General features: G+C 49.5%; 2 protein-coding genes across 2 annotated transcripts in view; one reads left to right on the top strand and one right to left on the bottom strand.

Annotated features, from left to right (window-relative positions):
• EVC (EvC ciliary complex subunit 1) overlaps positions 1–2,962 on the bottom strand; it is a 70,524-nt gene extending 67,562 nt beyond the window's left edge. The window contains 2 exon segments of the mRNA XM_060246123.1: positions 1,353–1,436; positions 2,849–2,962. Coding sequence (XP_060102106.1) covers positions 1,353–1,436; positions 2,849–2,947 — 183 coding nt within the window. The 5' untranslated portion in view covers positions 2,948–2,962.
• Positions 2,963–6,157: 3,195 nt separating this feature from the next.
• EVC2 (EvC ciliary complex subunit 2) overlaps positions 6,158–27,729 on the top strand; it is a 72,642-nt gene continuing 51,070 nt past the window's right edge. The window contains exons 1-6 of the mRNA XM_060247261.1: positions 6,158–6,259; positions 10,147–10,218; positions 12,366–12,552; positions 20,882–20,988; positions 22,266–22,328; positions 27,454–27,576. Of these exons, the coding sequence (XP_060103244.1) occupies positions 6,158–6,259; positions 10,147–10,218; positions 12,366–12,552; positions 20,882–20,988; positions 22,266–22,328; positions 27,454–27,576 (654 nt within the window). The remainder of the gene's footprint in view (positions 6,260–10,146; positions 10,219–12,365; positions 12,553–20,881; positions 20,989–22,265; positions 22,329–27,453; positions 27,577–27,729) is intronic.

Genomic DNA, 27,729 nt, shown 5'->3' with positions numbered 1-27,729 from the left:
AAGGGATGACCTGGTCAGTCACACAGGAACTGATGCTGCCCCTAGACCATGCACAAAAATCTTTTTCAGTTCCCAGGGGTCCTGGAAAAGATGCTCCATGAGCAAGTCAATTGCAGAAGCGTCCCCTTAAGTAGATGGTCTGAAAACCATTGCCTCTAAATGACCTTTGGGATCTCCCAAATCTTATTCTATGTTAGTGTTCAGATCCTACTTTGACTGAGAGAAAAGTTTCCACTGTTAATCTTTATTAATACTTTCAGTCAAAAGCAACACCAAATCCAGCCTCGATTTGGATAGCCCAGCCAAGCCCAATGTTGTCAGGGCCAACTCTGGCAAGGACTTGGCTGGGAGACCTCCTTGAAATACCAGATGCTGAAGGCGGGGCCAGGCTTTATTCAGCCACCTCTCTGAATAAGAGAGGGGTCAGTCACCATGACTTCCAGGTGCACATGCACGCTCTCACACGTAAAAATACCCCCCCCCCAAAAGCGGCATCTAATCCATAGAACATTTGTGATAAATGGAGGCCCCTTTCCTCCTAAATTCCTCATCTTCCTACAGGAAACCAGAAGATGCTACCCCCATTCCCCTATGGGGCTATGGCCTGAAAGGGTTTCTGCAGCAAAGAGCTAATTGTTTGCTGTCGCAGGTGCCAGGGAAAAGGAAACCATGCACATCAGAGAAGAGGACGAAGGGACTGCGCCACCTGGGTTGGGTGGGGGAGATTTCCTTCCACGATTTGAAGGATAATAAATGTTACAACTTGGAACGCAACACAAAAAGCAGGGGGGGGGGGGATAGAGAAAGGAAGGGAAAGGAATTTCAATTCAGTTATTTCCTCCTGTAACTATTTTCTCTTGGTGTCACATGAGGAGTCTTGCTTCTGCTTCTCTGGGAGAAAGGAACAAATTGGGGGCTCCTCAGATTAGCAAAGCAATGGCATTCCCCACCCCCACCCCGGCCCCTGCTGGCTCTGGACTCCTGTCTCTGCTGTGGCTCGAGGGGAGAGGCACATCAACCCTTGCCAAGCCAGGTGGGGAGGTGAGTTGGATGTTCCAGCTCTTGGCTGTTTTTCTACACAGCTGATGAGTTTCCACCAGCAGCAACACTGTTCTATCATAGCCTGTCCTATTTGTGAATCCTGGGATGGCCATACAGAGACATGCCGCTTACCATACCCAGGGGGTGACTGTTGGTTGAATGGAATTGCAACTTTCTTGGCTATGGTTTAACCCAAATGGCTATACTGGTCACCAAAATGAAACTTCATGGATGTTAACACCATTGTTCTCTGGTTCTTGCAGGTCAATAAGTTATCCTTTTGTTTTCACAAAACAATTCATAAGGCTTACCCTAAATTTTTGGTTGATTGGATAGATGACTTTAGCTTTTAGGGCAAATTCTGTCACATCAACATCCAGGGGAGGCTGGTCTTCCTGCAAGGAAACAGAACACAGGGGGGGGGGGGGGGAGTCTAACAAATCTGGATACGACAGCCAAAGATTGCCAGTTTTCACATTCAGGTCTACCAGAGCCAAAAATATATTTCGGTTTCCCAAATGTGTCCAGCTTTTCTCAGGTAAACCAGGGGGGAAATCCTGAGAAATTCCTGGATATATTGGGGGATTTGGGGTAGATCTGAAAAGAGCTGAAAACAGCAGATAGTTCCCGCCTCTTAGCTGTTAGTCAGGCAAGCTCATGCAGTCCTGTTAAAGCTTAAAGGGACTGCAGAAGTCAGGCTGAGGATCAGCCAAGGTGGCAGGGAGCTGAAAGCTTCCTGTCACCTTGCAGCTCAATTTAAACCGGTCTGCAAGAAAAGCCAGCCCAGATCAGCTGGATCAATAAGGAGTTGAAAGCTCCCTGATAGCAAAACTCTGTGCTACCTTCTCCTGCTGCCCAGGTTAATTTTTCTTCTTGGGTCTATGGAAACTGCCCCCAATTGGACTTCTGTAAAAGCCTGCATCCCAGGCATTGGAATCCAGGATTTTTCAGAAATTCCAATTGGGGGGGGGGGGGTCTATAGATCCCAGAAGAAAAATTCCAGTCAAAATGGCTTCTCCTGCAGCAGGGTTTAAACTGTGCTGCAGAAGAAGCTGGCCCCACGATCCGCATGCGGTTGGGGAAGTCTCTTCCTGGGATTTTGCAAAAATACAGAATTTTTTTTCCAGGTCCAATAAACTCAAACAGAAAAATAGCAGATAAAAAATTGCACGCCTCTGGTTTGCCCTTGGAAGTCATCTGGGAACCTCAGGAAATACCACTTGTTCCTGGCATCAGCACAAGCTCTGAACATTAGACTGAGAGACATAAAGCTGCAGAAGAGAAAATAGGAAACACAACGGTAATTCCTACTCGTCCCCTGTCAGAGTCAGTCTGGGAATATCAACAGCCAGACACAACTGCAGAAGTCAACTCAAGGATGTTGAGGTCAGTCACTTGGGCTAGATCCTGAAAGGCATCCACCCTGCCTGCCAGCTAAAGGTACATGAGGCCTCAGCTCACAAACTACCAGGCAATGTACTAGGTTAGATATGAGTCTCAGATTCTGAGGTCCAGCCATAGAGTCTTTAATACCCACAAACTAGACCCATTTTGCTATCTCTTCTTTGAGAATTACCTATAGCAGCAGTCCCAAAACTTTTTAAACCCATAGGCACTTCTGGAGTTCTGACAAAGGATGGTGTACGCAACCCCCCCCCCCCCAAAAAAAATGGCTGCCAGTTCAGGTGGAATCAATGACAAAATGGCTGCCAGAGGAGGCAGAACCACACAGAGAAAGAAAGCCCAAGTGCAGGAGAAGAAAGGAGAAACTTCAGACACCACTGCCTCAAAGCAAATGGCCTATTACCTTTCCTCTGGCTGTCCACATTTCTCTCTCCTTCATTTCTGGTAAGGAATAAACTTCATGGTGATGTTTCTGAGCCGCAGAGTGACGACCTGCAACCATTCTTCGGGAGTCTTCCTTTTGAAAACCCAAGGACAATTTTTTTTTTTAAGTTATAGAAGCAAAACAACAGACTTCATCTGAAATATTTTAAATGACCTTGCTTCAGACAGCACTACCTCTACTGATAAACTGGCCAGTTTACCATATGAGGTAAAGATTGCATTCCTGAAACAGTACGTCGAGATTCAATACAGTCTGTTCCCCAGCTCTTTAAGTTAACTTGCTTTTGCCCATCAGTATGGTCTGGCATCCTTTAGTCCTTACACTCAGTGGATCCCCTATATGTAGGGTTGCCTGCTCTGGGTTGGGAAATCCCTGGAAATTCTGGGGGTGGAACCTGAAAAGGGGAGGGGAGGGACCTCAGCATGGTTCAACTTCAAAGCAGCCATTTTCTCCAGAGGACATCTCTGTAGTCTGCAGATGAGTTGAAAGAACACATCACCAAGCCCTACCTGGAGGCTGGCAACCCTGTGTACACATCATAAACACATGCAGGGCAAGGCACATAGAAAGGGAAGTGGGATCCAGTGCTCTGTTTCTGTCCATGCCTGCTGCCTCTTGGCTCTGCCCCTTTGCTCAGGAAGGAATGCAGACTCCAGAATGCAGAACCCTAACAGGCGGTGGGGGCGGGGTGTGCAAGGGCTTCCAATTACAGAGATGGAGCCAGGCCCGGCTCATGGGAGTAGGCAAACTAGGCAAACGCCTAGGGGAGACGGGTGGGCATCCCCTCCCTGCTTCTGCTGTCCCCAAGCCTCGCTTCCTGTCTGCAGCCGAATTGGGCAAGTGCTGCGAAGCGGAAGGGCTGCTTCTCGGCTTTAAGAGGTTGCACAAGTTTCCCCCACCCCTTAAAAGCCAAGAAAAAACAGCACTCTACTTCTGCAGGGCTTGCTGAACTCAGCAAGGGCTGTGGAGGGGATGCGCTGAGTGCCGGCATGATGACGTCACCTCTGGGTGATGTCATCAGACTGTGTGCGCGTGCAAAAAAAATGAACTGGGGGATGGCATGCCTCGGGCAGCAGAACCCCACATGCTGGGCCTGGATGGAGCTTCTACCCAGAGGCTGGGCATTTACTGGTATGCAGCTTCCCACACGTGATCTCGTGCCGTGGTGAATGTGTGCATGATGTAGGGGCAGCACCGAGACACTCACTCCTTGGTGAGATACATGCTGATGTCAGCATTAAGTGGTAGGATTCTGAAGAGCAGGTGCAGGAATGCATCATATTCTTGCCATGAAAACAGATTCAGGTAGGTCACCATGTTGGTCTGAAGCAAGAGAACAAACGTTGAGTTCAGTGGCAGCTTTAGTTTAATATCAACAACGTTTAAACCTGGGTATAAACTATCATGTGCACACCGTGAAAGCTTCTACCCAGGATTAAACTTTGTTGATTTTAAAGGTGCCACTGGGTCCGTGCTAAATCATTCTCTCTGATGTGCTAGCAGCTGCTCACATGCAGGCAGGGGGTTCCTTAAAATATAAGGAGCCACTAAAACATTCGCCCACTCCAAAGTCTGAAGCACGACAGGTTGGAGCACCACAGCACTCATGCTGAAACAGATGCAAATGCATGTGGCAAATGGCCAAGGCCCCACAATTTCAAAGCAAAAGCACTTTGGAGCAGAGAAAGCTACACACATGCACAGAAATCTGGGTCCAACAGTTGGGCCTCCAGTCGTATCATTTCGTAAGCCAAGCCCTCCTTCCTGACTGGAGGCACTTATAGACACCATTTAACTGCCTGCTTTTATGGCCTTGAGGCTGCTACTGAGGGCCCTCGTGACCACAATTTCTGCCCCTTCTCAGGTCCCAAAGTTTAAACCACACTAATGCTTTTCAAATGGCACAGAGAAGAGGAATGGATCTTCCAGCTGGTTAGACTGAAGATACAGCAACACGTGATGCTTCCGACAGGCATATGTGCCCAGGGAAAGAGCACAGTGCAGTTAGGTCCTGAGCACTGAAATTGGTGGGAAAATTCCCAGTGGGTTACTGTTTTGCAAAGCTGAGCTGCTTGCTGGCCCTGCAGTGCTGGGCTGCGTCATGCTGCAGGGAGCCCTCAACATGGCCTGCTCCAGCACTATCCCTGATCCCAGACTGCCTTGCAGAGCAATGGCCCATTTTCTAACATGCCTTTAGTAAACATGCTATCATTCCTGCCATGTAAAAATGAACACCTGAATCACCTGTGGTCACTAGAGATACACTCACAGGCCCTGTCCCGACCTCCACAAATGTAATGTGTTATTTGCAAAGCACAATTCCCCACATCCTTACATCCATTTTTGCAGGCAAGAGACTGCACATGCAGCCAGGTGTACCGGTCTAAGTCTGGCTCCAAGGGATCCATGTTTGGAAACAGTGGGGGGTGGGGGGGGCAGGAAGGACTTGAATGGGTTCTGTTGACACACAGTCTTCCTGCAACAGAACAAAGGTTGAGTCAAGAGGCACCTTGAAGACCAAGAAAGTTTAATTCTGGGTATAATCAGCTTTTGTGTGCAGGCCCACTGCGGAGTGCCACTGGATTCAGACTCTGTTCTGTTGCTTCAGACCAACACAGCGACTCATCCGGACCCCTCTGAAGCAATGTGCCTGCGCGCAGAAGCTGATGTCTGAATAAAATCCAGCGGCTCCTCAAAGTGTGCCTGTCTGTACATGACGGCTTATTATTCGCAGAATTAAACTTTCCTGGTTCTATTGCTACAGCCCAAGCGGGCGACCCACCAGAATCTGTCGCAGTCCTGCAAAGGTTGGAGACTGAACGGGGGATGGGTGCAGGGAAAGACGGGGAGAGCCCGAAGGAGGCTCGGGGTTCTAGTCCAGCCCGGGCCGGGGGGGGGGGGGGGGAGGGCGGCCTACCTGGCGGCGGCGGCGGGCGGCGAGCGAGAGCAGGGCGGCCGCGCCTCCGCCCAGCGCCAGCCCGAGCAGCACGGCCAGCGCCAGGAGGCCCGCCGACGGCTGCCAGAGGCGCGCCCAGCCCCGCAGCTCCACCTCCGCGCCGCACGGGCCGCCGCCAGCCGCCCCCATAGCAGCCCCCGAGGCCGGCAGGAAGGCGAGCGCCGCGGCGCCGCCTCCCTCCCTCCCTCCCTCCCGCTCTCTCGCTCGTCGCCGTCCGGGGCGGGCCGGGCTGGGAGGAAGGGGGGCGCCCGCCCGCCCGCCTTCTTCCCGGAAACTTTGCGAGGGGCAGGCGAGAGCGGCTGCCCCTCCCGATGCCCGCCGCGCCCCTCCGGCTGCTGCTGCTGCTGCTGGCGGCTCCCTCGGGCTCCCCGGCGCGCCCGCCCGCCCCTCCCCTCCGCCCCGGAGCCCGCGCGGTGAGTGAGGGAGGGAGGGGCCCGAGGGCGCCCGGCCGCTTGGCTTTGCAGGCGTGGAAGGCGCGTGGCCGCCGCCCTGCAGAGGCAGAGAGACCCGGGCTCGCTCGCAGAGAAAGGGGCGGCAGGCGGACCTCTGCGGGGCTGCTGTGGCTTGGCCAGGCGTCTCCTGGAGCGGCTCGCCCCACTGGCCCCCTCTGGGCCCCTTCTCACCCCCCGCAGGGCTTGCTGCTTCTCAGCAGCTTTCTGGGACGGGGGCAAAAGCTGGAGGCTCTCAAAGCAGCCGCATTGAGGCAGCCGAGCCGAAAACTGTGGAGCAGCGAAGCGACTGAACCTTGCATGCTGCGGCGGGGCGGCTCTCTGCCACCCAGGCACTTTGGAGCCAGGAGCTCCAGCCCACTGCACATGGCTTCCTCTGCCTCCCTCCTCTCCACCTGTTGCTTCTCCTGCCACAGTGCCCTGTGGCCTGCTGTGCTCTCCTGGCTCTGGCTGCCACTGATGAGGCTCCACCAGCTCAAGTATGGCAAAAAGAAAATTTGCAAAAAGCAGACTGCGCCCCCCAGGCCTCCGTATGGCTACAGGCCTGACTCTCAGAAACCTCCACCCCCACCCCTGAAATCTTGTTGGTCTTGCTTGAATTTACCTGTTCTGGCTGGCAGCAGCAGCAGCAGCAACAACTCTCCAGGGGCTCCAGCAGAGAGGCCTATGACTGGACAAACAGGCAGCAGCTGTCAAGGGCCTCTTCTCACCTTAGCAGCCTGTTCCTTCCACCCACCCCCGCTGGATGGAGGCGGCCAACACCGCGGAAGAGGCCAGGCAGCCTGTGGCCCCTTCCGACCTCTTGCGGCTTTTCATCTACTAACTGCATTGGGTTTTGGCAGCTTTCTCACAGGCTCCGCAGCAAATTTTAATCCCGCTATGAAGCCTGCCTGATTTCCATTCTTCAGTTTGTTTGGTGACATCATGCCCAGCAGGGCCTCCAGGTTCAGGGGTATGAGCTGCTGCCCCCTTGCCCACGGCACGGTTATGGGGTTTGGCAGGTTACAAAAAATTTTCACTGCCTTGGGCTGCTTGGATTTCCAATTCTTCCAGAAGTTTATACAACTGGATAGTGCAAATGGAGCCTCTGGGGGTTCCTTCCCACTCTGTGTTTCTAAGTGCCATCCAAAAACATTTGGTATGGTGATAAATATTCAGGGGGGAATCAAGTCTTGGCAAGATATCAGAGATAAAGGTGTAAATATTCAATGGCTGCTATATTATCAGTCAGTCCCAAGACTAAAGGAGATCACTGAAAGTGGAGTTCTAAGGGATGCAGCTGAATTTGAACTGCTGATTATAAAACAAAAAGAACATTTACTATGATGGATATATAAGATTTATTCCAGATAGAATCAGAAGATGAACAAGTGAACAAATGTATGATTAAGTAGAAGCAAAACTTTAAAGAACAGATATTTATGCAACAGTGGGAATGACTATGGGGAAAAGATATTGAATTTATAGCCAGCCAGACCTTAAGAGAAATTTGGTACCAAATGTTTTTCAGACAGTATATAACTCTAAGGCACATTGAGAAAGTAGATAAAAACTACAAAGGAAAATGCTGAAAATGTCATGGTGTGGGTGGAACCTTCCTACATATGTGGTAGTGTAAAAAAGAAAAAAAATATTCTGGAAAGAAATGTATCAAAAATGTGGAACATATTAAAGTTTTAATTCTCAATGGAAGCTAAGAAGTGTTCTGCCTAACAAATTACCTTTAATATGCCAGTCCCAGGCTGCTCAGGGCTTTGAAGGTAAATACCATCACCTTGAAGCAGATCTGGTACTCAATTGGTAGCCAGTCCCAACTGGCGGAGCACCAGCTGATTACATATCTGTATGGGTATTTCAGTCAGCAGGTGAACTGCCGCATCCAGGTCAGGTTCAAGACAAGCTCACGTACAGTAATCTAACCTGGAAGTGACCATTGCATTGGTTACTGCGGCTGGGTCCTTGGTGGTGAGAGATAAGGAACTGATTGCCTCATCTGCTGTAGGTGATAAAAGGTAGACCTGGTGATAGTGGTGACCTGGGCTGCCATAGGAAGGTGGGCATCCAGGATCACCCCAAAGCTCCTAAGCCTTGGCGCAGGCCCCAGCGGTGTGCTGCTGAGGGCTGGGTGTCTGATTCCTAAACCAGCCGCCTCCTCCCCCCACCCCAGCTCAGACACAGGACCTCCACATTGATGGATTCCGTTTCAGCTGGCTGTGTTGCAACCACCCAGCCGCGGCCTGCAGAGCCTGGCCAAGATTTTCTGGGGTGGAGTCTGGGCAGCCATCCATCAACAGACAGAGCTGGGTGTCATCAGCATACTGGTGACAACCCAGCCCATACCTCCATACCATCTAGGTAAAGGAGCACATGTAGATGTTAAACAGCATTGGTGAGAGGATTGCCCCTTGCAGTGCTTTGCATTCCATTGGGAATGTGTTCTCACACATCCTCTGTTCTCACTGAGTGCCACCCTCTGTTCCCCGCCATGAAGAAAGGAAGGAAACTATTGTAAGGCAACCCCACTATTTTGGTGAGGCAGTGGGTCAGATCGTTAACCAACCATGTTGATGCTGCTATCAGATCTAAAAGCAACAGCAGAGACAACCCACCCTGATCCAGATTTCTCCGGAGGTAGAATCACAAGAGTTGAACGGGACCGTACAAGCCATGTAGTCCAACATCCTGTTCAATGCAGGATCAGCCTAGAGCAGCCCTGACAAGTGTTTGTCCAGATGTGGCTTAGAGACTGCCAGTGAGGGGGAGGGGGAGCTCACTGCCTTCCTTAGTGGCTGATTCCACTGTTGCACAACTTACTGTAAGAAAGATTTTCTTAATATCTAACTGCCCTATGTGCCCTTAATTTAAGCCCATGATTGTGAGTTCTCTCCTCTGCTGCCCACAAGCTCCCTGTCCTCTAAGTGACAGTCCTTCAGAGAGCAGTCGCTGCCCCCTCAACCTTCTCTTCTCCAGGCTGAAGATTCCCAAGCCCTTTAGCCTTTCCTCATAGGGCTTCGTCTCCAGGTCATCCATGAGGGTGACCAGTGCTGTCTCCATCCCATGACCAGAGTGGAAACTGGACGGGAGTGGGTCCAGGATAGATATTTCATCCAGGAAGAGCTGTAGTTGCTCAGCTACTGCCCTCTCAACTACCTTACCGAGGAACAGCAGGTTTGACACTGGGCAATAGTTGTCTAGGACCACAGCGTTTGAAGGTGGCTTCTTTAGGAGCGGATGTACCATAGCCTCCTTCAGCCCCACAAGAAAGGTCCCTGACAAGAGGGATAGGCTGATAATCTCTTCCAGGGGGCCCAAGTACGATTCCCACAGACCTTGACCAGCCAAGATGAGCATGGTCAAGGAGGCAAGTGGTAGGCCTTACAGCTGCCAGGATCCTGTCAACATCTTCCTGGGAGATGCAGATGAAATGGTCCAAACAAGGACCAGAAGACAGACAAGTTCTTTTACTGCTTTAAGTGTGGCCAAAAGGTCCTGGCAAAGGGACAAGACCTCCTGCGAAATGCATTACAGCTGATAGCTAATTCCCTACTAGTCTGTTGACCGTGTGGCAGTGCGGTTAATGATCAAATGGTCCTGAACCATTGGGCCAGGCGAGAGCTTGCAGATACAACGGAGGCCATGTAGAAGGCTTTTTTCATGGTCTTCATTTCCCTCTCATAGGCTTTCATAAGCTTCCTATAAGATGTTCATGCCGCTTTGTCATGAGTATATTGCTGCCTTCTTTTTAGCCATCTCAACTCTGGTTTCATCGTCATAGCTCTGGGGCATAACTTGTTACTGATCTGAGAAAAATAAAAATACATTTAAGCTGAAATGAAACTGTTAAATTTTCTCCACAGCATGAAGATGTGTCAAGAACTGCAATGTCTTCCATGCATGGAATCACTTTTCAGAAATGTGCAGTGGTAAGTTTGAAAGTCTCTCCTTAGAGCCACATGACCCAAATCTTTAATAAGCAGACTGCGCCCCAGAGGGCTGAGTTTTGGCCGCAAGTCCCTCCTCCCCTTTAAAAACATATATAAACCCCAAGCCAGTAAGCAGAATTAAACCATGGCCCAAATCTCCATTGTAACATTTTGTGTACCATGCCCTTTTTATTATTTTATTTTATTTGCTTAATCGCCCCATCCCAGCGTAGGTCGGGCTCTGGGTGATGCACGTCTGTAAAGTGCAAATTAAAAATACAAGAAATCCCCCAATAGCCAATATTCGAGTGCAGTTTTTTAAGTTGTCGCACTGGTACATCATGCCATATAAACTACATTTAATATCAAAGACCTATGATCTTTATTGTTGAAAAAAATATGGCAACATAGGAACAGTGTATCACCTATGGTGGGAATGCCCAATTATACAAAAAGTTTGGAAACAAGTTCACTACCAAATCTTTAACATAATGTCCACAAAACTCCCCTACTGATTTTTTGCTTTTTGGTCATTGGGCAGGTGTCTGCATCCAACGCACATCTAAAGTAGTGTTATCTAACCTGTTAGTGGCTGCCAAGTTGACTATAGCCAGTGCCTGGAATCAACCATCTCCCCCTTTAAATTTATGGCGTACTAAGCTGTGGGAACAATTTTTAATGAGTAGACAATGGACAATCCATTTTTTCTGGAATTTCTGGCATGTCCTGTATAGATCATCTGGAGCTGTGGTCACCAGTTTTGACTCTGCTAACCAGTAAAGAAACACTTCCTATAGTTGTCAATACTTTAGATGGTTGAGGTTCTAAGAAATGGGATCGTGTTCTTGGACTTACTTGATAGACTGCATTGGGTGTGTGTTATCTAGTGTTGGATATTAGATTTCTCTGTGTATAAATGAAATTTGCTTTCTCTTCCTGTTGCAATCTATATTTGGACACTTTAGTTATGGTTTTGTTTGTTGTGTACCTATTTTATTTCTGAATAATTTAAAAAACCCACAAGAAATCCGCAGATAAACATAATACAATAAAATTACAATAAAATTATCCTGATGGATAAGTTCTTCCAGGATATCGGAGCACATGGGGTGGGGATGGGGCAGGAAACCATCTTGGGAGGGGGATGAAGAAGAAAAGGTGTCATCTGTTGGGTTCTTCGATCAAAAGGCATCTCTGTCTTGCAAGCCCGTGGAATTGCCCCCAATCCCTCAGGGCCTGGGTGTCATCTGGCAGAGAGTTCCACCAGGTTGGGGCCAGAAGTGAAAAGGCCCTGTCCCTTGTTGAGGACAGCTAGGCCTCTTTAGGCCTGGGGATCACCAAGCAAGTTGTTGCCAGCAGAGTGGAATGCTCTTTCCAGTCCAAACAATGCAATGAAAGGGGGAAATGGAGCAGAACAGAAGGATGTTGCCCACTGTGGACCTGTCTGCACTCCAGCACGCAACTATTCTGCCTCTCCCAGAGCCTGATTAACAAGGCTCAGTTCTGTCCTGCATGATGCCTTGCTGGGATGTTCTGCTGCTCTTATTCAGTCCTGTCTCTGCATGTGCATTCGGACCAATGGCTTTCTGTTGCTTGGTTTCCAAGCAACCGTTTGCTGTAATGGAGATTAAAACCATCTTGAGAATTTGACATCAGAGTCTGGTGATATCTGTGAGTTCCCCCAAATGCCCCCAGAAAACCAGGAATGACCCTTGACCCTTTCTGTGCCAGAAATGAATTGGAGGCGCTGCATATTAGGTGGAGGCCTGTGCAATTTTCCCCAGTGGTCCCCCCCACACTTTTTGATTGGAAAGAAAGCACTGCTGCTGGGAGTCGAGGGGCTAATGCAGAAGGGGCATGACTATTTTGCTCATAGATGTTTTTTCTTCCCAGAATGGTTATTTTCAAGCTGCTTATCTCCATATAAGCAAGCAGAAACACATTCCCCTGTGGAAGAGAAACAGCTTGAGAAAGAGGGAAAGCTCCCCCCCCCCATGCTTTTCTCTGTTTCAGACAGCAGCTTCTAATGGCTTCTTTTCATGAGAATAATGACGAGGAAAGTTGCTTGGGTTTTGTGCAGTATGGTTTGGCTTTATGTTAAGGGTTGTTAATGTTTCTACTGCAATTAACACTGGTTTCATTCTCAGGTTCGAACTGAGCATGCACTTCAAAGAGCTTATGTGAAACTCCTGATTAACAACACAAATACACCACACGCATTCAACGTCACGGATCTTGTTTTAGTGGATAACATCACAGGTCTCCATATTCAAGGCATAAAGGGAAATCAGACTGCAGATGGGTTTCAGACATTCAGAATACAATTTTTGCATGGTACGTTTATTGGTTTTTTTCATAGAATGTAGGTCAAGATGGAATATTAGGGCTGAGGGGTACAACTTATTGAAAAGGGACAGACAAAGGAGGCCAGAAGTATAGCATTATATGTGAAGAAGTTATATACTTGTGAGGAAATACGTGAACCTGAGCATAGCAGTTCAGTTGAGAGTCCCTGGGTAAAAATAAAAGGAGTAAAAAATAACAGTGATATCATGGTGGGGGTCTTCTATAGACCACCAAGCCAGGCAGAGGACTTGGATGAGATGCTCCTATAGCAGAGAAGGTGTCAAGTCGGCTGAATTCAATAACGAGTCTCTGGCAGAGAGTTCCACCAGGGTGTCATCTGGCAGAGAGTTCCACCAGGTTGGTGTTTATTGTAATCAGAACTGTGGACCATGGCAGAGATTGAAGGACTGGAACACATATGCACTAATCCAGTATTTAAAGTATGAATCTAAAGGATTCCTACGGGGGGCAATCTATGCAACACATCTTCACACTACGATGCTACTTCTTTCGTTCCCAGACCGAAGTCTTGACACCCCATACTCCCCACAGAGAACAAGGCTGGGAAGGCGCCACTATCTTGTTCACAGGTTAGCATTTCAAAGCAGGTTACACAACAAAGGCATTTCTAGAGAGGGGGCAGGAGAGTGAGCTAGCAGCCCCCGGTGTACACTGTAAAGTACCCAGACTCCTTCACTTCAGAACCAACCTTAATACAGATATTGAGTAACCCATAGCAGACTTGACATACTGCCCCCCCTAGGATCCCCCTCCTGCCGGGCGGCCTTGCAAGGAGGGCGAGTCACATTTATGGCTCCGGAACTCGGGCCCCGAGAGGCTCCGGCACTCCCCCTTCGAGGGGAGGGTTGGTGAATCTTGTGAATGCCATTTGGACGGCCCCGGAGATCTGCGCAGTAGGCTGCAATGAAAAACAGGGTGGACTTTACCAAGAGCAGGGGGGAGGTCTAACTCTACTGTCACCGGGTTGATTACCCGCTTGATTTTGAATGGCCCTAAGAACTTAAAAGCCAATTTCCTAGACGGTTGTGCCAGAGGCAGGTTTTTTGTTGACAGGTACACGGAGTCCCCCACCTTCGAGTCCCAGACTGGCACATGGCTTTTATCGTACTGTTTCTTATACGCCTCTTTGGCCAGCTTCAGGTTTTCTTGTATGGCTGGCCAACATTGGCTGGGACCTTGCCACCATTGCTCGAAACTTGAGCCCGTCAATCCCTCCCCCCCTGGCAGCATGGGAATCGGCTTTCCCTCATACCCGAACACTGTTGCAAAGGGAGATGCTTTTGTGGAACTGTGAGCGCTGTTGTTGTAAGCGTATTCAGCGAAGGGGAGGAGGTCCACCCAGTCCGACTGGCGTAGGCTCACAAAGCACCGTAGGTACTGCTCTAGCACCCCGTTCACTCTCTCAGTCTGTCCGTCCGTCTGGGGGTGATAGGCAGAACTTAGCCCCTGTTCCATCCCTAGTAACTTACAAAACTCCCGCCAGAAGGTGGCAACGAACTGAGGCCCCCTGTCACTTATGTCCTTGTCAGGGATGGAGTGATGTTTGGCCGCGTGGTCGAAAAATAAAGTCGCTAGTTTCTTGGCCGTGGGTAATTGGCTGCAGGGGATGAAGTGGGCTTGTTTTGAAAACGTGTCCACCACCACCAGTATGACTGTTTTCCCCCGGGAGGGGGGTAGCTCGACTATGAAGTCCATGGACACCATGGCCCATGGCCGTTTTGCTGTTTCCAGAGGCTGTAGGAGTCCCGGGGGTTTCCCCCCCCTCCTTTTTGCCATCACACACACCGGGCAACCAGCTACAAAGTCCGACACATCCTTCTTTAGGGACGGCCACCAGAACTGCCGGTGCACCAAGTGCAAGGTTTTTACATAGCCGAAGTGCCCAGCTAATTTGGAGCAGTGACATAGTTGGAGAATTTCTTTCCTTAATATTTCCGGGATGTACAGTTTCTCCCCCTTGTACCAAAGAGCGTCTTTTCTTTTCTGCAACCCCTCCGGCCGCCCACCTCCCTCCCGTTCGGCCTCTAGGGTGATTCGTTCTTTGCTTAGCCCGCTCAATTCCTTTTTCCTCTGCGAGCGGGTAGTGACCATAGCCGCCACTTGTGTGGGGGGGATCAGGGAATCTACCACTTCCTCTCTCTGGCTCTCATGCTGTGGGAGCCTGGACAGGGCGTCTGCTAGGAAATTGCGGGTCCCCGGGATGTGTTTCAGGGTGAAGTCGAATCTGGAGAAGAAGCCCGCCCACCTGATTTGCTTTTCACTCAATTTTCTTTTCCCTGTTAGTGCCTCTAGATTTTTGTGGTCCGTCCATATCTCAAAGGGCACCCTGGCTCCCTCCAACCAGGACCTCCAAGTTTTCAGTGCAAACATGACAGCGAAAGCCTCTTTGTCCCACACTGACCAGTTCCTCTGCTCCTCCGAGAACTTTCGCGAAATGTAAGCGCAGGGTCTCAGCTTCCCCTCCTCATCCCTCTGCATGAGAATGGCTCCTACGGCGACGTCGGAGGCGTCGCATTGGACCACAAACCCCTTCCGCTCATCTGGGTGGCTTAAGACCGGCTCGCTTGTGAACAGTTGTTTAAGCCGGTCGAAAGCCGCCTGACAAGTCGGTGTCCAATTCAGCCTGGCCCCTGGTCGCTTTGCCTCCTCCCCCTTCCCCTTCGTCTTCAGGAGGTCTGTTAGGGGCAGAGCGATCTGGGCGAACCCCTCAATGAATGTCCTATAGAAATTGGAGAATCCGAGGAAACTTTGGAGCTGTCTACGTGTCCTCGGGGGGGCCCACTCTAGAACTGCCTGAACTTTGGCTGGATCCATGGCCAGCCCGTCCCCAGACACCCGGAAGCCCAAATAGTCTAGTTCCGTGCGGTGGAACTCGCATTTAGACAGCTTGGCGTAGAGCTGGTGCTTCAGCAGGGTGGCCAGCACTTCCCTCACTAGTTTCACATGGGATTGTTCGTCTTGCGAATAAATAATGATGTCATCAAGGTACACCACCACCCCCTTGTACAGAAATTCCCGCAATACATCATTTATGAAATTCATGAACACCCCCGGTGCCCCTTGCAATCCAAACGGCATGACTAAATATTCAAATTGCCCCATCGGGGTGTTGAACGCCGTTTTCCACTCATCCCCCTCCTTGATGCGCACTCGGAAGTACGCGTCCCGCAGGTCAAGCTTTGTGAAAATCTCCCCCCCCCGCCACCGTGCTTAGCAAATCTTTGATGAGGGGGATGGGGTAGGCGTTTGACATGGAAATCGCGTTAATCCCACGAAAATCCGTGCAAAGCCTAAGACTGTGGTCCTTTTTCTTTCTAAACAACACGGGGGCCGCGTGGGGGGCCGTCGCGGGTCTGATGAACCCCCTTTTCAAGTTCAAGTCTAGGAATTTTCGCAGCTCCTTCTTCTCAGCCCACCCCATTTGGTAGAGCTTGGCCCTGGGAAGGCTTTCCCCGGGGATTAGTTCTATCGCACAGTCTGTGCTCCTGTGGGGGGGTAGCTGGTTGGCCTCCCGCTCACTAAATACCTCCATCAGGTCGCGGTAGGCGTCCGGGACATGGTGCACCTCTTCCACCAGGACGCACGCCCTCTCCCGAGCGGCTGGCGCTCGTGGCCCCCATGCTGCCTGCCAAAGGTGCTGGTTGCAACTTGGGTCGGGAAATCTGATGGTCTGGGCTCTCCAGCGGATGAGGGGCTCGTGCTTTTCCAACCACCCCACTCCCAGGACCACGGGGTAGCCGCAGGCGGGCGCGATCACAAACGTCTCTGAGTCCCAGTGATCCTCAATCCCCAGGGGGCACGGCTCAGTCTCTTGCGTGCAGGGTTCCCCCCCCATTACTGACTCATCCATCTGTTCAAAGTGCATGGGGTGGGGCAGTTGTAAGCGTTTCAATCCCAGAGCCTCCACCACCTTGGGGGAAATCAGCTCTCTATTACAGCCCGAGTCTATGAGGGCCCGGATCTGTAGGAACCTTTTTAGCTTTGGGTTCAACAATTTGACCACTATAAAGTACAACCTTCCCGTGGGTCTCACCGTGAGCGGTGCCTCCTCTCGGTCGACCTGCTGGTTGGCACCGTTCAAAGCAGGTCGGCGTCGTTTCCCGCCGGCTCCTCTTCCCACGCCAGCTCGGCCAGCTCCTCTGACAGACGCACCTCCTCCTCTTGTAGGTCGTCTTGCACCAGGAGCGCGCTGCTCTTCGCCGCGTCCTTAGGGCGGCCGGTGGTTTTCTTGGGGCCGGGGGTGCCCGGGCGGGTGGCTCCCTGCGGTGGGGCGGCCCCGGTGGCTGATTGGGGGCAGCCGGAGGCTAGATGGTTGGGGTCCCCACACCGAAAACAATGTCGGGGCCCCCCCGGGGCAGCCACCGCCTGCTTCTTGACTTTAGGTGGCTCAGCCTTCCCGGGGCTTGCTTTCGGCGTTCCCCTGCCGGCGGCCAGTGCTTGGTGCAGCATCGCCACTCGTTTCAGGTTGGTCTCCACCTCCCCCGCCAGCTGAATCCACCCCACCAGGGTATCGGGGCGGGCTTGCGTGAGCGCTCTATCCAGGATGCTCGGGTTCAGCCCATTGGTGAAGTGCTCGATCTTCATCACCTCGTTCCAGTTCCGAGCCCGGGCGGCGTTGGCCTGGAAGTCGGCCGCGTACTCCCGGATGGATCGGGCCCCTTGCTTCATGTTCCGCAGCGCCGCCAGCGCTCGGGTTTCTTGCAGGGGGTCCTCGTACTGGGTCAGCAGGGCCTGCACGAAAGTGTTTACGAAATGGAGGACCGGGCTGTTGGTTTCGCATAGGCTCACATACCACTTCTTCGCTGCGCCCCGTAGCTTCGACCCGAGGTAGTCCACGCGGCTCATCTCATCGGGGAATGAGTCCCCCCAGTAGTGCATGTAGCTGTTTGCTTGGATCGCGAAGTAGTTCACTTCCTCCGGGTCCCCGTCGAACGTGGCGTCCAGCTCCCGGCCCCCCCCCAGGTCTCTTTGTCTGACCGGGGCAGGGGGGGGCGCCGCTGGGGCTTGCGGGGCCGCTCCGGGTGGAGGAGCGGCGGGGCCCTGTCGAGCCGGGGGTCCCCGCGGACCCGCCGGGGCTGGCTGTTGCTGGCGAGCCCCGGTCACCCCCAGCGCTCTGCCCAGCTGCGCGGTCAGGGTCTGCATCTGGTCCTTTAGGTCTCTCACCGCCCCGTCGATCTCCCTGCGGACCATCGCGCGAAACGTCTCGTACTCCTCATCGGTCTGGTCCTTGGGGCTCGCCCCTCCGTCCTCCGCTCCGCACTCGGCCCCTTCGCTTCCACTCTCGAGGTCCTGCACCCCCGCGTCGCTGGCGCCTTCGCTCGCCTCGCCCGGGTGGACGGCGGCGGCCTCGGCCAATTGGACCCGCTTGGTGTGGCGGGTCATGATCGCCTCCCGACGGACCGGGGCTTGATCCATCAGCGTAGTGGAGGTTCTTGGCTGGTATTGCCGTGGGGTCGCCACCAGCTGAAACTGTGGAGGGGAGGCCGCGGTCCTTCTGGCAGTATGGATGTGCCAGGGTGTCTCGGCCCCCTCCACTCTGGTTGGGAATCCTCCATTCTCCGGAGACTGTTCGGACATCGCCTTTTCAGTTGCCGGAAAGGTTGAACTCCAAGATAGGGAGTCCTTCAAAATGTCAAGTCGGCTGAATTCAATAACGAGTCTCTTGATATAGTAGCAAGTTTATTGTAATCAGAACTGTGGACCATGGCAGAGATTGAAGGACTGGAACACATATGCACTAATCCAGTATTTAAAGTATGAATCTAAAGGATTCCTACGGGGGGCAATCTATGCAACACATCTTCACACTAGGATGCTACTTCTTTCGTTCCCAGACCGAAGTCTTGACACCCCATACTCCCCACAGAGAACAAGGCTGGGAAGGCGCCACTATCTTGTTCACAGGTTAGCATTTCAAAGCAGGTTACACAACAAAGGCATTTCTAGAGAGGGGGCAGGAGAGTGAGCTAGCAGCCCCCGGTGTACACTGTAAAGTACCCAGACTCCTTCACTTCAGAACCAACCTTAATACAGATATTGAGTAACCCATAGCAGACTTGACAGAAGGGACACTGGTCAGGGGAGATTTCAGCTACCCAAATATATGTTGAAAGTCCAACTGCTAAAAACGAAAAGTCAGATACATTCCTGATTTGTCTTGCTGACAACTTCCTTTTCCAGAAAGTGGAGAGAGAGAAAAGGGGATTGCTATCTTGGACTTGATTTCCATCAACAGGGAAGAACTGGTTGAGGAGGTGGAAGTAGTGAGCACCCTGGGTAGTAGTAATCATATGATTTTGGAACTTACAGTCTTGGGGAAGGGAAAAGCTGTTCCTAGTCAGACAAAGAGGTTAGACTTCAGGAAAGCAAATTTTGACAAATAGTAATGCTGGGTAAGATCCCATGGTCAGAAAAGGGAGTTCATGGTCAGGGTAAGGAGAAGGGAGTTCAAGAAGGGTGGGAGTTTCTGAAAAGTGACATATTGAAGTCGCAATCAAACAGAGAAGGAAAAATGGAAGGAGCCTAAAGAAGCCGAGGTGGCTCCATAAACAGCTCTCTAGAGAAATAAACAAGACTTGTTTTGGAAATGGAAGGAGGGCCTTATAACCCAGGATGAATATAACCAAATCATCAGTGCTTGCAGAGAAAGAGTTAGGAAAGCTGATCCTGTGAACTTGGGCAGATCATGAGAAGGAGGGCAGGAAGGGTTGCATCAGTGCTTAGTTCTTGTGGCCCCTTCTTACATGCCCAGGGAAATGCTTTTTGCCACTTTGGGGTCAGTCAGCAATGTTTGCCCAGGCCAGCTTGGCCAGGGATCCAGGAGGGTTTTGCCATCTGGGCATGGAGCAAGTGCTACTGGGGGTTTGTGGGCTGAGGCATTTGTGAATTTTGTACAATGTACAGGGGGTTGGACTAGATTACTCTGGAGGTCCAGCTGTGGTTCTGTGAGCAAGGGACAATGTATGCCTTTGGTATTAGAGGGTGGTTTCTCACAAGAGATTTGGCCCGACCTAGCCCCGCCACCCATTCAGATCACATGAGCACATCTGGCCTCCGAGCTGCACCTCACCCCGTCTCCAGACGCCACCTATCCAGATTAAAAAGCTACCTGGATTCTCCTGGTAGTTTCTAGGTCACATAATCAGCTGCTGTCTGAATGCCTGGGCGCAACTCATAAGCGGAAGAGTTGTGTGATCGTGCCAAGCTGTTTCGGGCACAGTTTTTCCCCCTTCTTCCCCAACCCCCTTCCGGAGGAGCACTTGTGCACTTCTGTGCTTGAGCACACACACGGGGAATTTTTTTTAATAAAAAACCAACACTTTCCGCGGCGGGTACATGGTTGAACCATGCTAGCAGTGTGAATGGCCAACCACGGACTGCTGCCAGGATCCTGCCACTTCAACGGCAGCTGTCTGAGCCCTCTGAAATGGATAAAACTTATTTGGTTTTTTTGGCAATGGGATAATATTGCATCGGTTTCACGGTGTGAAACCACTCACAGGGTCTCGGCAGATTATTTTATCTCTTTTCTGTTTCCAAAGTAAATTCTGGTGGATGGCTGTGTTGGTCTGAAGCAATGGAACAAAGTTGGATTCCAGAGGCAACAAAGTTTAATCCCGGGCATAATGTTTTGTGTGCATGCTGCATGAAAGCCTACACCCAGATTTAAAGTTTGTCGGTCTTAAAGGTGTCACTAGAATAAAACTTATTCCAATATCCAAGTTGTAGCCCTAGAGGATGCAGATAGTGTCAGACTCTGTTCATTGATACTATTGCTGAATGCTGATTACTAACCAGATTGATTAACTCACATATATGCTCACTAACATGTGCTAGTAGAATAGGAGGGGGGGCCAAGTAGGGAATAGCCAGAGAGTAGCTTCCCAGGGACATCAAAGGTTGTTAAGCATTCTTTGAAGTGGAGACTGCCCAGCAGATTCTCACCTATCCCTAGAAGCAGCAAGGACATTGCCGCCGGGAAATGTAACCACCAACTGTAGAAGGTAAGGGGGAGCCGTGTGAAAAGTCTCATATGCAAAAGCAGCCTTTGTTTTGGGAATTGGGGGGTAGTTGTAATTGCTTTGATGTAGAATGTTAAATACCAATGACTCGAACTGCTTGCCATCAGTTCCAATGCCTATCATGCTGAAGTAACTTTGGAGTATACAATAAATGCAACTTTGTTTTAAATAATCAAGCTTGCTTATTTTGGGAGCTTCAATGAACTGTCGCTGACAGATAGGAGACAAAAGTATCCCAACACTTTTCACACATCTTTCCTTCTCTTTACTTTCAGTTGGGGAACATTATTTACTGGACTACATTGCCATGGTGAATGCAGAGGAATCAGGCAATGCTGGAGTGTTGATTTTGCCTGCTAGACTGACTTTCCGTTCATTGCTGGTATTTCCCTTATATTTCCAGTATACTCAGTTATGTACATTTCTGTATCAGTGTGGAAGCCAGTGTGGTATGGGGGCCAGAATATCGGATGAGGCCTGAGGGAAGACCTGGCCCAGGTTTCTGTTTCACCACAGAGCTTGTTGGGAAAATTGTAAATTGTCTGTTTAAGAAGCATTAATCTGGAATATCTTCTGAGCAGAAGAACCCCTCACTGTGGATGTGGAACTATTGTACTGGTATGATCACCTAGTTTAGACTGCCTTAAGGAAGGTTTGTCCCATCCAAACATGGTAGAAACAAGAAAGATGATATTTCAGAAGAATAATGTATATGCTAGTGGTTCTTCAGTGGAACAGGCTTCCTCAGGAGGTGGTGGGTTCTCCTTTGGAGGTTTGTAAGCCGAGGCTAGACGACCACCTGGCAGTAGTGCTGATTCTATGACTCCATATGAATTTTAGGCAGATCATGAGAGGGAGGGCAGGAAGGACTGAGCCAAGGCCCCAGGGTGATGCTGGTCACCATTTTGGGGTCCGGAAGGAATTTTCCTCCAGGCCAGATTGGCCCAGGGATCCTGGAGGGTTTGTTTTGGTTTGGTTTTTTGCCTTCCTCTGAGCATAGAGGAAGTGGGGAGAAATTTGTGAATTTCCTGTGTTGTGCAGGGGGGTTAGACTAGATGGCCCTAGAGAAACCTTCCAGCTTTATTTTTCTGTGTTTCAATGTGTTGTTACATTGCTTGGAAGAAGGAGGGATAAAAATGTTTGAAATGTAAATCCCATGTATGCCAACTTCTGATCTGCATATAAATAAACTATTGCGTGGTGACCTGAAGGTCTAAGCCTGGTGTGGCCAAGAGTTCCTTGGTCCCTGTGTTCGGAGGGGCTTGCATTGACCACTAAGCCAAACAGTCAGGCAGGGATATGATGACCTTAAGGAAATGGCAGCCAGTAGCTGTGGTCTGTGGCAGCTTTTTCATGGGAGGGGACTCTGCAGCCTTCTAGAGACATTTTGCTTTTCCGGCACTCCCCTTTGGTTTGCAACACTCTTATCAGTAGGTGGTGGTATCTCCTAGGCGCTTGTTAGAAAGTATGTGCTTCATGTGGTTATGATCTGATATTGTTCCATTTAGCTATTGGAGTCTGCCTTTGTCTGAAATTTGCATCATTTTGTGAGAGGAGGCGTGGGATGAACTTCTTCTGAAAAGATGATCTGAGTGTCAAGTTAGACTATGCTGACTGAAAAAAGCTGATAAATGGATCTGGTTTTTTGTCTCTCTTCAGAACAATTCTCAGTTTGATCCACTGACAGCATCACTGAGAATAAGAGGAGAAAAGAAGACACAGGTAAATAACTCTTCTTTCTCCTGCAAGCCCTTTCCTTTCTTTGTTAGCTTTTGGCGGTTTTATGGACCAGTTTGTGATGGAGTTCCTGGCGCAACTCATTCAGAAGTACAGCTTCAAGATTATGAAAGTTGCTGGTGATCACAGAGGAAAACACAACAGATCTGTTCTGGAAGGCTTGCTGGCTCTGCTGGCATTCTTTCTTAGACTGAGGCTGGTGCTGATGAGGTGACTACAAAGAGAACTGGCGAGTGAAACTGAGCTGTGAATCGGGGGTTCCTGGCTCAAGTCTCGCTGTTGCCACTCTTGAGGTGGCCTTTAGCAAACTATTTCTCTCTCTCTCAGCCTTAGTTAGTCTGCCTCAACTTTACTGTGGTTATAATCAAATCGACCTTATTTGCAGGGCATCTGGGCTCACAAGAAGGTCACAGACGGGGGAGCATTTTGAACCCTCTGATACACCATGTGACAAAGTATTTTGGTGTTCTGCAAATTGAGAGATCATCTAAAAGGGTTGTGACTGAGTGCCTCAACTGTAAAAGAAATACAATAAATAAGTCATAAACAATAGGTTTCCCCCCCACACCTGATTCCCACCCCCCTTCCTTCATTTATTTTCATCCTTGCCAACGAAAGTCTTGTTTCATCTGGCAGGTTTTTTTGAGGTCCAAAGGAGTGCACTGCTAAAGCAGTTGACAAATGATTACTCATAGAGTTTGACATGCTGGAGTGCACATTGAGTTAGTTTTGTGAAGTGGGAGTTTCAAGGAAATAAAAGTCAGAAAATGAAAACTACTAACCATTAAAAATAAACAGTTTTCTGTACAGCCTCTGGCTGGTCTGCCAAACAGTCATCCCAGGTGGCAGCTTGCTCCTAGATCCAGGGAGGGGGCAGCTTCCTGTAGCCCAGTCTCCCCAGCATTGCTCAAGTGCTGTCAAAGCCACCCCCCCACCCCCACCATGTGCTTCCTACTGGCAAGCTGCAGCAAACGGTGAGCCTGAACCAGGCCGTGCTTCTGGGTTGAGGATCAGCACATTCATGTTAGCACTTCTTGCCGTATTGATGGCCTGCTAACACTAGGAAACCAGGAGCATCTCTGTGCCAATTTACAAACACTTCCTGCTTGGTTCCTCTGGGGGCAATATTTCCTTATCACAGGCAACCAGATTACAAGACCTGTGTTAAATGTCTTATCAAACCTCTCCTGCTTTGTAAGATGCAATTTTTAATTCTGGTGGGTTCTTTTAATCTTGGCCCTTTGGCATCTAATATGACTACAGAACTACCTGCTTCCCCCCACCCACCCACTGTCCCTCAAAAATCTTTAGGCCTTTTCTGGGTTTTTTGGCCAACACTTGCTGGTATTTTACTGATAATGGTATTTGTGCAACTCCATCCTTGTTCTGCCACTCTTTCAGCCATCTTGAATTTTATTCATTTCTTCTTTTGCTTTCCCCACTCTAATAAAGCAGTCTGTATTCTGAGTGATTCAGCAAGGTACATTTACTGCAACTGCTTTGCCCTTTCTTCTTCAGGGAGAGCCAGTTTGGTGTAGTGGTTATCTGGGAGAACCAGATTTGATTCCCCACTCCTCCACTTGCACCTGCTAGCATGGCCTTGGGTCAGCCATAGCTCTGGCAGAGGTTGTCCTTGAAAGGGCGCTGCTGTGAGAGCCCTCTCCAGCCTCACCCACCTCACAGGCTGTCTGTTGTGGGGGAGGAAGGTAAAGGAGATTGTGAGCCGCTCTGAGACTCTTCGGAATGGAGGGTGGGATATAAATCCAATATCTTCTTCTTCAGCAGGGGTAACAAGGTGCTTTCAGTATATTCTATCAAACCCTATGCTCTTTTTCTTGAATTTTGTGGCCCTTTAACATACAGTTTCCTCTGTGTGTATATCTGGGGTCTGAGAAGTCACTTCATGTGTCTATTTATGCACCTATAAATAAGTTCATCTTTAAAGTGCCAAAGTATTCATGTTAGGAATGGAGAAATGGGGCAGAAATGTTTTCCTCTCTTGAGACACTGGAACTTGGGATCCTGTAAGGAAACTGATTGGCCAGTAGATTTGAGGGAGACAAAAGTAGAACTTCTTTCCACTGTTTGCAGTAAACTGATGCAATTTGCTGCCGCTGTTTTTGTGGTGAAGGTAACAAAGTTGGTGAAGGTAACGAAGGCTAGAGGATTAGACATGTTCATGGGGGATTTGTTGGTCACTGGTTATCTAAAGTAATAATTCTCTTATTGTCATGACCAAATCGAGGATGGCCATTCTCTAATACTTTGAGAACAAACGATTGGCCCATCACATGTTGGTTAGTGTTTCTGGCCTCCCATTGGCTGACTTCCCCACCCCTCCTACTCAGGCCCAGGAATGTTGAACAAACTGCCTGAAGCAGTCTTACCTCAGAGACAGCCACATCTCTTAGCTCTTCTCTGTCAGTTGACCTCAGAAAGGGCTGCAGAGCTCCTGTGGCCTCACAAAAGGCCCTATCAACAGCCCATACAGATGGCCTCCCAGCACACGCAGCCTCCGATAGATGGATGGTAGAGATCAGCTCCCCTTAAGGGGTGGGGTGGGGGAACTAGCCTGCAATAGCCAGGCACCGCCTCAGAGGGCATGGCTGTCCCACCTTTATTGTCTTTCATTCCCTCTCTCCTCCCTTTAGCCTCACCCCAGAATGGTTGCCTGAGAAGGAGATAGGGAAGCCACACAGAATTGTTGTGCAGATCAAAGGGGGGAGAGGAATGAGGAGAATGATGTAGGTTTCTTTGGTCCCCCCCCCCCCTCCGGCACTGTGAAGAAAGACTTCCTTTTCCTATCTAGAGGCTGCAGGGTTGCCAACTCCAGGTTAACAAATTCCAGATGGCAGAGATCAGCTCCCCTTGAGGGGGGGGGGGAGTGAATGGCTTCACTTGAGTGGGTGTGAAGATAGAAAGGCTTGGGGGGGGGGCACTCACCCAGAGGCCTTTAGTGATACCTTTCCAGGTTGGTGGGAAATTCCTAAAGTACCACTACAGGCCTTTCCTCCTGGGGAATCACTTTTGCCAAACTTCAGGTGAGGCTTGGAGAGCTCTCAGAATTACAACTGCTATCCAGATAGATGGTAGAGATCAGCTCCCCTTGAGGTGTGGGGGGGAACTGAATGCCTTCATATGGGTGGATGGGAATGTCAAGCATGCTATTTCTATGCATTATTCTGATTTCTTCTTCGCTAGTCATGACAACTGTCCCTTCTCATAGCTGCATATCAAAGCTAAACCACCCCACTACTTTCTCACCTCCCTTCCTCCTTTCCCACCTCTGGGTAGCAAATGTAGGAATGCTGTAACTTTGATGATAGAAAGAAAGGAGGCGCCTCCCCCGAACAGTTCCCATTCATTGCTTATCAACTGTAGCAAGAATGTATGAGACTGAGGGAAGTTTCAACCACAAGATAGTACTTTGCATAGTTGTAACAGTTCACACATGCTTGTTATCTCTTGAAGCTATCTTTCCTATACTCTTTGATGTAATCCTTAAAACACCATGCTATGAGCAACTCTGTATCACTTTCAAGGTGCTGCACCTTGAGCAACAATGGATTATCAATAAACTTAGACTTGGTATTCAACAATTGCTTGGTTACTTGAAATACCTATGCTTGACAGGGAAGACAGCAAGGCTGGGGGGCACTTTAGTAGTACCTTTCCAGGTTGGTGGGAAATTCCTGGAGATTCTGTGTTGGAATTTGAGGAGGACATATGAGTTAGGGCTTCAGAGTGGGATCTGCCAGACCCAGGTTATTGCTGTGGAAACTGACTGGGTGATTTCGGACCAGTCACAGACTTCCAGCCTAACCTGCCTTGCAGGGTTGTTGTTCAGATCACATGGAGGGAGAGGAGAATGATGTAAACTGCTTTGCCCCCCCACTGTGAAGAAAGACTGTAATTTTCCTACGTAGAAGCTGCAGGAAAGGGGAAGGTGATGGAAAGGGATAGAAGAGGATAGAAAATAGGGTTGCCAACTCCAGGTTAGGGAATTTCTGGAGATTAAAGGGGGGGCCTGGGGATGGTGGAGTTTGAGGAGGGATAGGACAGACAGATACAATGCCATTTCTTCCTGAGGAACCTCTGGAGATCACTCAGATTTACAATTGCTCTCTAGATGGCAGAGATCAGCTCCCCTTGAGGTGGGAGGGGGAGTCAATGCCTTCATTTGTGTGGATGGGAAGACAGCAAGGGTGGTGGGCAGAAAAATATTTTATTGAAATATCAGTAGCAAACACTCAGCAAGGTTGTCCTTCCCAGAACTGACACAAATGAAACTAAATGAATACTTATAGAAGCTCTAAACTGCTACCATTGCGCACCCAATCTTTCCCATGCTTAACACTTTTTAAAAGATTCCCAAGCCTGGCATTAGTTACATCTACTCCAAGGTTAACTAGAAACAGATACAGCCTGTGGTGGTACGGTCTCAGTCTGTCTCCTGGGAGACTAGATAAATGCATTCCACTGAGATAACACACAAAACCCTTCATTCTCACCGAGCTCTCTCCTTTTATAATAGTGTTAAAATAATAATATCCAACTACAGTAAAATATTGTTTGAGTAGGTTATATGAAATGGGAATAAGATTATATGATATAAGTGTCATAAAGAATCAGAAGGTATGGATATAATACCAAATATGTGATTAATAAGCAAGGAAAATAATACCAAAATACAGAACACACCACAGAACATGTGACCAATGAACAAGGGAAACAATACTGGAACCCAAGAGCTCAAGCCAGGAGATCATCCTGACAGCTGGCCAAATTGCATGTAACCCTTGATGTGTTTCTTCATACACAGTGCTTGCTTTGATTTGTTTTTAATCGCCATCTGAGGGATTTCCAGCTTTAAAGCCCTGCTTATGGGCATACCAAAACAGTTGGAAGATATTTTCCCTTGGTTTGTATTCATTGACTTACTCATCTACTGCATTTTGTTCCGCATATTTCTCCAAGGCACACAGGGCAGCCTATAGGTTTGCTATATTATATTCTGTTGGAACCACACACAGCTCTCATTGTGAATGTCAATGAATTGCTCTTGCATGGATGCAGGTGCCACAGAAATGCATGCAGTTTTTCTTTTCAGGTATTGTTGAGCCACGGCACCCACGCTTTGGGATTCTTTGCTGCTTTTATAATTTCTTTTGTGCTAACAAGTGTGACGTTGTGGACTGCCTACGGAACCCGGCAGATTCTCAGGGAGCACCAGGTGGGCCACTTTATTTACTTACTGTATTTTTCTCCCCCACCCCCACATGCCCAGGTGGCTTACAAATTAAAATGTATAAAATACAAGGTTAAAAACAACAAATCAGAAATCATTCAGCAGCAACCTGAAATTCTAAAACTTCACCCCCATATG

The sequence above is a fragment of the Heteronotia binoei genome, chromosome 9 (genome assembly GCF_032191835.1).
Source record: "Heteronotia binoei isolate CCM8104 ecotype False Entrance Well chromosome 9, APGP_CSIRO_Hbin_v1, whole genome shotgun sequence".
Taxonomy (NCBI): domain Eukaryota; kingdom Metazoa; phylum Chordata; class Lepidosauria; order Squamata; family Gekkonidae; genus Heteronotia; species Heteronotia binoei.
This window is presented reverse-complemented; position numbering and strand designations above follow the sequence as displayed.